General features: G+C 42.0%; 1 protein-coding gene across 1 annotated transcript; it reads left to right on the forward strand.

The window, feature by feature from the left end:
* Positions 1–5,454: 5,454 nt before the first annotated feature.
* On the forward strand, positions 5,455–8,558 carry CRYAA (crystallin alpha A). Its single transcript, XM_019529018.1, has 3 exons — positions 5,455–5,903; positions 6,921–7,043; positions 8,150–8,558. The coding sequence occupies exons 1-3, from the start codon at positions 5,715–5,717 to the stop codon at positions 8,357–8,359; spliced, it is 522 nt and encodes a 173-aa protein (XP_019384563.1). The 5' UTR covers positions 5,455–5,714; the 3' UTR covers positions 8,360–8,558.
* The last annotated feature ends 1,444 nt before the right edge of the window (positions 8,559–10,002 follow it).

The following is a 10,002-nucleotide window of genomic DNA, read 5'->3' on the forward strand; positions in this document are numbered from 1 at the left end:
CATAAAAACCTGAAATATGAAATTACATTTACTGCCATGGTGGAAAAGATTCTGTCTGTCAAAGACTGAAATGTTGTCTTGCAATTTAACAAATACCACAGGTATCCTTAACAGGGTGTGTACATACCGTAATAAAATTAAAGAATAAAACTGAGAGTTAGTTGAACGTTTTGTAAATATTTGAAATTTCACCGAGATACTGCCAGCAATTTGTAAAACTAATTCATTTTTTTCCCCATTCAGTTCTGATCATACACAATACCCTCTCAACAGCCTACTCCAGTAATCCAGATAGCAAGAAAAATATTACATTCAGCATACATTCTGATCCCGATAGGAGCTTTATACAGTTGGACCCTCTGTCTGGGTGTACCTTGTTCATTTTATTGGAGTGTTGAGAGATTGTGTTTGTGTGTTGGGAGAGTATAATGACAAAACAGTTATGGTGTCTCATTGCATCTCTAAAGATGCAAGTTTCAGACCTATTCCAAATTTGAGTCAAGGCTCTTCTGTCAAACTGCTGTTCATTGACACAGTTAAATAGATGTTGGCCATTTGGGCTCAATAGTCAAAATTGGCTGCATGTGTTATTAGCTACAATGCTCCCTCAGATGCTGTGTGGCTACAGGAACTGATGTACCTTCACCCTACTAATCTTATAGCTTGATGTCTATTTGGAAGGAGGTATTGAGTGGGGCTCTTGAGGGGTCTGTCCTGGCTCCACTACTGTTTAATACCTTCATGAAGGAGTTGGAGGATGGGATTGAGTATATGGTGAACAAGTTGACAGATGAAACCAAACTGGGTAGAGCTGCAGTGACTCTGGAGAATAGGATTCAGTTTCAGAATGACCTTGATAGATCAGAAAAATAGTCCAAAATTCACAGATTCATAGTTGGTAGGGTCGGAAGGGACCTCAACAGATCATCGAGTCTGACCCCCTGCCTAGGCAGGAAAGAGTGCTGTGGTCAGATGACCCCAGCCAGATGCCCATCCAGCCTTCTCCTAAAGACCCCCAAGGTAGGGGACAGCACCACCTCCCTTGGAAGCCCATTCCAAATTTTGGCCACCCTTACCGTGAAGAAGTTTTTCCTGATATCTAGCCTAAATCTATTCTCTGTCAGTTTGTGACCATTGTTCCTTGTTACCCCAAGAGGCATGCTGGTGAACAGAGTGTCTCTGATCCCTTGCTGTATCCCTCTAATAAATGTGTAGGTGGTCACAAAATCACCTCTCAGCCTTCTCTTGCAGAGGCTGAAGAGGTCCAGGTCCCTCAATCTCTCCTTCTGTAAGCCCCTAACCATATGAGTGGCCCTCCTCTGGACTCTCTTGAATCTATCGACAACCTTCTTGAAGTACAGCACCCAAAACTGGATGCAGTACTCCAACTGCGGTCTGACCAATGCCACATAAAGGCATGATAAAGTGCGGTTTAGCTTTGCTGATGATCTCGTGACATTGACGACTCATGTTCATCTTGGAGTCCACGATGAGTCTGAGATCCCTTTCTTCTTCTGTGCTGCTGAGAGAGGGACAGGGATCTCAGGATTTAATCAAAACTTTCTTTGAATTAATCAAATGAAATTCACTAAGGACAAATGCCAGGTCCTGTACTTAGGATGGAACAGTCTCATGCACGAATACAGATTGGGAAATGAATTGCTAGGCTGCAGTATTGCCAGTTAAAGTATCCTGTGTGCTCTTGTTGCAAAAAAAGGGCCAATAACATAGTGAGTTGTATTAACAAGTCTTCCACTTACAAGTCAAGGGAAGTGATTTTCCACTGCATTCAGTATTTGGTGAAGCTTCCCCAGGAGTATAATGTTCAGTTTTAAACACCGCACTTCAAGAAGGATGGACAGAAATTTGAGCTCCACAGAGAGCAACAAAAAACAACTGGAGTTCTGGGGAATGTGATTTATGAGGAAAGGGTGGAATAAATGGGATTATTTGGTCTAAAGAAGAGAAGACTGGGAAGGAGGCGGTTGACAACAGACCTCAAATTCCTGAAGGCTGGTTATAAAAAGGATTGTGATGGATTACTCTCTGACTGCAGGGGACAGGACAAGAAGCAATGATCTTAAGTTGCAACAAGGGACATTTAGAATGGAAGAGCTTTCTATGAGGGTAGATAAACGTTGGAATAGATTAGCCACAGAAGTTGTGGGATCTTCATCCTTAGAAGTTTCTAAGAGCAGGACAGATAAACACTGTAAAGGTTTAGACAGGAATGAGCCTGCCTTGAGTAGGGGTTTGGAGTAAGTACCTTCCTGAAGTCCCTTTCAGTCCTATATTTCTATTGTTCTGCAGGCTCAGGAGGATCTTGGCCATGTGAGAAGAGTAGCTTTTGCATATGGGAAATTATTGCAGGGAAGTGAAAAAGTGAAGAATGAACAGCTTTCCTGAGTACCTCTGTGGTTGTTGGCAGTCTCTTTAAAACTAAGGGTCAGCTTATAAAGCACACTGCTACTTGTGGTAATCCTGAAAGATACATCTATTTTGTTTGATCCCAACCAGGGATTTGAAAGATGAAGGGAACTTTTCCAGTGCACTACAGAGATCATATTACAATATGCATGGCTTTAGTCCAGAATGCACGTATAGTGGCCTTGAGACATTATCTCTTACTTCTCTTCTTTACTTGCTACTGTACCAGCAGACCAAATAATTCACACAGCACAGTCCAAGTGATTCCTAAATCTTCCCATTTGCTCTACATTGGAGTTCAAGCTTCCATCACACTTTGTAACTCTTCACCTCATTAAACATAGGTTAGCATGTATCTGAGCCAGGATGGGAGAAATGGAATTCCACGTGTCATTGCATTGCAACTCTGCTGCTTAACCCTGAACCTAAAAGATCTCTTGAAAAGAAAAAAATATTTTGAAAGCAGCTGGTTTTGGAGTCACAAATGCATTTTTCCTTTCATCCATTTCCCCCCACAAAAAGATAGATTTGGGACAACGTGGTTTAAACACAGGGCACTATCAAGGGAGGCCTAAATACTGGGGATGGAAGTCTGTCTTGTTTTCTCTCTGTTACTTGTGAGAAAGGACTATCAAGTTTAGAAGCTTAACTCCAGGGAACGATTTATAGCTCCAAATCCTGTTTTGTCATAATGGCACGACTTGGAATTTTTCCTGATTTTCTTGGGAGAAGTTTGAGGCCCAGTATGATGGTGCTGTATCACAAAATGCTGGTGTGATGAAGCACACGGATGATATCATGATATAACCACTTTGCCCTGTCGGACAAACTAATAAACAAGGAATCTTTGCTTTGACTGATACTAACATCTCAAAAATAAATACAAAATGAACCCAACCAACTGTGTCAAAAGTTAGGAGGTATATACAAGGATTAGAAAGCATCCAATAAGAAAATACATGAAAAAGTACACGTGTATGGGAGATTTATGCTATCAGCTGGATGAGGAAATGGTTTTATCACAAACTCCTGGATATGAAAGAAAATAAGCTCTCAATAAGTCTTTTCTGATAATTGTCATACTGGATAAAAAAAAATTTGATTTTCTTCTGGCAAAACCATCCAAGATTGACCTTTTTTGATTGCGGGAACTACACTGACTGCATGTTACATCCTCCATAACTGTCTTCTACCTCTTGCTGAGGAAATCCTACTGGAATCTCAATATGGTTTCAGGCCATCCTGTGGGGTAGTTAACATGATTTTTTTTGCTTGGCAGGTCCCAGAAAAGTATCAGGAACACTACCAGGACCTGTATATGACCTTCACTGACCTCACTAAGGCCTTTGATTTCATCAGTTGTGAAGCCTTATGGAAAGTACTGGCCAGGTTTGGATGTTTTGAAAAGTATATCAAGGTCCTGAGGCATCTTTACAACTGATGACTGTGACAGTTTTATGTAGTGAATTGTCATCTGAGCTGGGGTCAAGCAAGGATGTGTCATTGCCCCATCTCTGTTCTCCATTTTTTTGACAGTCACCCTGGTTCTCATTAAGGATTGCCTTCCCCCTGGAATTGGGAGTGACTATTGAATATTCGCTCAAAGACTAAAGTATTTAAAATAACCATCCTTGACCTTCAATATGCTGATGACTGTGCCATCCTTGAGCACACTGAGGAAAACCTCTAGACTGTGCTAGATCTTTTTGGACCTTTGGGCCTCCCTCTCAACATTGTGGAAACTAAAGTGCTCTATCAGCCTGCCCTGGGCCATGAATGTGATCCACCTCCACAAATTACCATTGAGGGAAAGACCCTGGAGGTAGTTAGATACTTCCCTTACCTTAGTAGCCATGTCTCAGAGAGTGAACATTCATGAAGAGATCCAGCACAGGACCCGGTGTGAAAATGCCTCCTTTAGAAAATTGCTTTGGCATGTCTTTTTTCATCACAGCCTCTGGAAAGACATCAAGATCCAGGTCTACTATTCAGTCATTATCCCCACTCTCATCTACAGATGTGAAACATGGGTGACTACTGTCACCATCTCAAGAGCCTGGAGAGACATCATCAATTATGTTTCTGGAAAATCCTCCACATCAAGTGGTAAGATTGCTGCGCAAACACTAGGATCCTTGCTGAAGCCTATGCTACCAGCATTGAGTGGATGATTTTTGAGCACCAACTTTGCTGGACCATTGTGTGCAGATGCCTAACTCAGCTCCCAAAACAAATACTCTATTCCTAATTTAGTAATGGCCTGAGATCTTGTGGTGGCCTGAGGAAGTCCTACAAGGACGCATTGAAGGCATAGCTCAACAAAACAATTGCTGACATCAAGAGCTGGGAGGAGCTGGTTGTTAACTGACCCCAATGGTACCACGACCTCAACCAAGCAGCAGCTGGTTTTGAGGTAAAGTGTCTTTTCCTCAAAGCAGAGAAGAGAGAGTGGAGGAAGGAAAAGGAGAGGAAACCCAGCCTGCAGCCTACTTTCCCTTGCAGAAAGACTTGCAACTTCTATGGACTGGGTTGTGGCTCAAAAATTGGACTCTTAAGTCACCTCAAGACCCATCAATGAACTGTGGTAGAGATCATCCTCTAGTCAAGGGATTGCCAGTGGTGACATTATGCATCAGTGTTTCTTTCATCAGAATTTGGAACGTATTTCTTAACACTGTCACTGAAGCCTAGGGCACCTCTTCCTTTCTGAAGATTTTAGGACATGTGAAAACCTGTCATGAAATATGATTCCTTTCAACCTTAGTCAAACAACTTTAGCCTGAGGGGGAAACATATCACTTCAAAGACATTTTTTCCCAGTTTTAGGGACAGAAGGAAAAGCAATGAAGTGACAAGGAAGGGGCAGAGAATGGTAGTATAGATCCCCAAAACAGACCCCGTCAAGAAATTTCTGTAAGAAACCCACAGGAAGAGTCTCATTTTAATGACTTGTTTATGGTAAAGCTTGGCGCCTCTTTTCCATCTGGCTAGAAGTTGCTCCATGTAATGAAGCAAACAGTACAGCAGATATTGGCCAGGCAGTAATCTGGCACTGAGTCTAACCAGACTGTCATTTCTAGGTCAGCCTCTACATTTCTGCTGACCAAATTGCCTTCATCATGAGATCATGTCTTTCCAGAGAAATCCCACTAATGCCCTCATTCTGTGAAGGTGGTATATATAGAGGGAGGTTCTCTGTGTTAGCAGCGTGCAGTCCAGCAAAGACATCACTGTCCTCTAAGTGATTGCACTGTCTTCTCTCCTACCATTAAACTTCAGTAGAAGACATGGACATTACCATCCAGCACCCCTGGTTCAAACGTGCTCTTGGACCCCTGATTCCAAGCCGTTTGTTTGACCAGTTTTTCGGGGAGGGTCTTTTTGATTATGAACTCCTGCCTTTGTTGTCCTCCACCATCAGCCCTTACTACAGGCACTCTCTCTTCCGCAGTGTTTTGGACTCAGGCATTTCTGAGGTAAGACTTCTTTACTGAATATCTTCACTGCTATCAGTTCATGGAGAGTAACATGCCTCCCGCTACTTTCCATGATTCTGTGAAAGTATATTTATAAGCTGAAATTTTAAGACTGTGATGCGAGTGGGTGTAGGAAAACCTTTTGACTCAATGAAAATCAAGAGGTCATTTGTAGCGCAGGAGAAATCTTTCTTGTTACCATCTAGAAAAAGAAAGGCTTTGCCTATAGCATTTTTACAATAACTTCAAAGAATTGCTTCAGTCCTGTATTCACTAAGGGTGGGAAGAAAAGAAAAAACTTAGCTGCTTCTATAACAGGTTTTTTTTGTAACTGAGCTCAGTGTAAATACAAGCTTGAGTAGGAATATTCTGGCTCTCCCTCCCCCTTTCATGCATTCTGTATTCTTTGGAGTCCTACACTAGAAATCCCAAGAACAATTCACAAAAGCCTGAATACAAATTGGAAAAAAAAAAGCCGTGCTTTCTTTTTATACTTTGAGCTTTATTCAAAACCATCAGATCAGAAGTGTCAGTGAGTGTAGATACGCGTGCTTTTCCTATTCCTCCAGACTTTTCAAAGTTTCCTCCAAACGCTACCAGAAGCCCAGTAGAAAAAGTGATGGATTCACAAAATGCCTTATAGTATGAAACAATAAACTGATATAATTTGACCTCTAGCTTCTGAACACGAACCTAGGAGCCAATAAACCTATCCTGAGAAAAATAAAGGTACACCGATAAAAAATAGAGCAAGGAAGTGATGCAGACACAAGAAACAATAGAAGTGACTTGGAATTTTACTCTAGTCTCCCAATCACAGAGCCTCATCCAAAGCTTATTAAAGTTAATGAAGAATCCTGATTACTTCAGTGGACTTTGGGTTAGTTCTATGACCCTTCTATAGCCTTCTCAAATCAGTCACAGAGCGAGAGTCTGAGAACTATTTTGTCACAGTATTTGTATCAACACGATTTTTAACATGGATTTTAAAAATTTACTCTACAATTTTAATTTCAGGTGAGATCTGACCGGGACAAGTTTACAATCATGCTGGATGTAAAACATTTCTCGCCTGAAGATTTAAGTGTGAAGGTTATTGATGACTTTGTTGAAGTCCATGGCAAGCACAATGAAAGACAGGTAAGCAGAAAAAATTCAGCTGGGGGAGGGCAATATTTCTGCTCTGTTTCTTTTCTATTTTAAAATATTCCTCAGTTGAAAATAGTGTTTTAGGGAAAAAATGGAAGATGATAGGTTTTCTTAGTTTCTTCCCACACCATTATTTTTCAGATATTAGAGCAACCAAACTAAATGTACATGCCTGAGTCTGGTGAAGATGAAACTTGTTTTCTGATAAGAAGATAATCCAGTTCTCTTTATTCATTTTAAATTGTCATCTTCCAGTGCAGTCAGATGATCAGATGACAAAGAACAACGCGCATTATTGATGTCTGACTAGAAAAAGAATGTTATTTGAAGTTGCCAAAGAATGGCTGGGTTTGCATAAGCCAGGATCACTAATGAACGCAAAATTTTCATATGCTGAGTTAGATGAGAAGACAAAAACAAAACAAAAACCCAGTAAGGGCCTGAGGCTTGGAAACTTAACATATGCATGACATGGGAATTTCCAGAAGTATAAATTTGAAGTATAAATATTCCTAGCAGAGGGTCTAACTTTTCATTCAATAAAGATCCTTTCTGGGAAAACAAAATTTGTTATCAGCATTGATTTTTTTTCTATGTATTTTTCTGAGGCTGCTATTAAGACAGAGGGGAAGAATCACCTTTATTATCTGTCATTTTTTAAAAAGATTTCTTTTTTCAGCCAACAGCATCAGCAGGACATTTGCTCTCCAGAGGTGCCAAGCACCTATGGCTCCTGCTGAAATGGAGGCCAGCCACAGGTGTCCAGCACAGAGAGAGATCTATTTTGTAGTAAGGCCAAAAGTCACCTTGGACTCTTGGGGATGCCTTGGGGACTTCAGTAAAGCTGCACAGGATATCAGGCAGGACAGATTTTGTTTCCTAGTAGAGCGGAATGCAGATTATAATGTACGAACTTTCATAGTCTTGTCTGAAGTAATGATCTCATTATAAGTCAAATCTGGATTTGAAAGAAGTGGTTGGAATATGGAGTCACACCCTGGCAGTGCAGAGGGCCAAGAGAGGTGAAGGATGACTAACAAGTGGGGTAACACAATATTTCTGACTGAACCATCTCTTTTTCTCCTGTCTCTTACCAGGATGACCATGGCTACATCTCCCGCGAATTCCACCGCAGGTACCGCCTGCCTTCCAGCGTGGACCAGTCTTCCATCACCTGTGTCCTGTCTGCTGATGGCATGTTGACCTTCTCTGGTCCCAAGGTCCAGTCTAATGTCGATACCATTCACAGCGACAGACCCATTCCTGTAGCCCGTGAGGAGAAGCCCACCTCGGCTCCTTCTTCCTAAGCTCAACCTGCTACTGAAGCATCCAGGCTGTCACAATTCACAGGCCTCATTCACAGAGCCATTGCATAGCTATCAGTGCATTCTAGAAGGGTTTACTTTTTCTTTTCACTTTTTCCCCCTTGGATGGAATGAGAGGCTGGGTGAGCAGCTAGTGGTCTTTGAAGCTTAAACCTAAACAAACTGTGCTGTCAGGATGACATGATACAAGGATGCTGCCAGGCTGGCGTCTTTGCTGAAACAGTCATATATTGTGGTGTACAAGGTAACATCTACCAGATATTGAGGAGTGCACAACACCAACACCTGATATACCGATTTTTAATATTAGGCTCAAGCAGGAGAAAGCCCTGCAGCCTTGCTCTGTTCTAAGTGAGAATTAAGCTAATTGCCTTAAAAAGAGCCTGAGACACTGTGCACCTGAAATGAATGTACAATGAATTCCTTGAAGCAACAGGAGAACCACTGACATGTCACATGCAGCAGCTGCAACAATTTTTCAGTAAAGTTTTTAAGTGTATCTGTTTATGCCACTCGTGTCATCTTCCCCCAGTGACAACTGATGCAAGGATAAGCACGCTGTTCCACTGTCTTTCTAGATCCTTCATGGGGTCCATCGCTATGCTGAGGCTTCAAAATCCCACCAAGCTCTCCCCAGCCTCCATGTCTCACACCATTTTTCATAAATCTTGCTGTAACTCTAATGTAGTCCCACCTGTTCTGCTGATACCTGGCATTCAATACAAGCACTCAGTCAATGGCAGTCAATAAAGAATATAAATAAGAAGCAAAATACCAGCTGCTTTCTTCATTTCCTTCCATGCTCTTTGAAGCTAAAAGTGGAGTGCATGTTTCTCTGCACAGAACATGCAGAAACAAATACCAATAAGATACCAAGTCTTTCAGTAGCTGAACAAGAGGTGGGCAAGCAGGGTTCTAGCCCCAGGTGCCAATTTAGAGGTGGCACCAGAATGGCAGTCCCCAGGGAACTCAAGTGGCAGCAGCAACTGGGCAAATATGCAGGAAACCTGCACTGTGGCAGCTGCAGCTAGCCATTCCCTCCTCCTGCCTCCCCCCATTCTCTGGCACTTGGCACTCTCCCTCTCCTATCACCTCTTGATAGCATCTCTGTCCAGAGGGCTAAAATGCTAGCCATACCTGTGAGTTCTTTTGATCTCCCATTTTTCCTTATTAAAATGCCGTTTCCTAAGTCAGTTGCTTTTACAAAGGGGCAAGGTAGACCCTGAACACATAATACCAAAGAAGAGAGGATACTATTCCTTGTTCATGACCAAAGATCTCTCAGGGTAAATACAGGTACTGCCCCTTTACACTCTTCAGCACTTAGGTTATCAGAAATTCTCATACCAGTATACACGTATCTCTACAGACTGCATTGAAGAAAGAATCCCTGCAATGAAGCACCCTCATGCCTCAGCCAGCTCCTCCGCAGCACATTGAGCCCCGTTGGAGCAGCCATGGGCTGCTGCCAGCCAGGACTGCTCCAAACAGGTTCAATGGGCTGCACACGAATAAACTCCAGAGTAATAAACTCTGGAGTTTTATTCATGCACATCAATTGCATGTGTAGCTGCATCCAGAGTCTACAGGGTTAAATTCAAGTTTTAACACCCATATATTTTTGC

This window comes from Crocodylus porosus, unplaced genomic scaffold (genome assembly GCF_001723895.1).
Source record: "Crocodylus porosus isolate Cpor-Errol unplaced genomic scaffold, CroPor_comp1, whole genome shotgun sequence".
Lineage (NCBI taxonomy): Eukaryota > Metazoa > Chordata > Crocodylia > Crocodylidae > Crocodylus > Crocodylus porosus.

Bases quoted from the DNA above. Each gene is read 5' to 3' on its own strand.
- CRYAA (XM_019529018.1), top strand. From the start codon at position 5,715: ATGGACATTACCATCCAGCACCCCTGGTTCAAACGTGCTCTTGGACCC. The intron at 5,904-6,920 runs GTAAGACTTCTT...TTTTAATTTCAG, and splicing joins TGGACTCAGGCATTTCTGAG to GTGAGATCTGACCGGGACAA. The intron at 7,044-8,149 runs GTAAGCAGAAAA...GTCTCTTACCAG, and splicing joins GCAAGCACAATGAAAGACAG to GATGACCATGGCTACATCTC.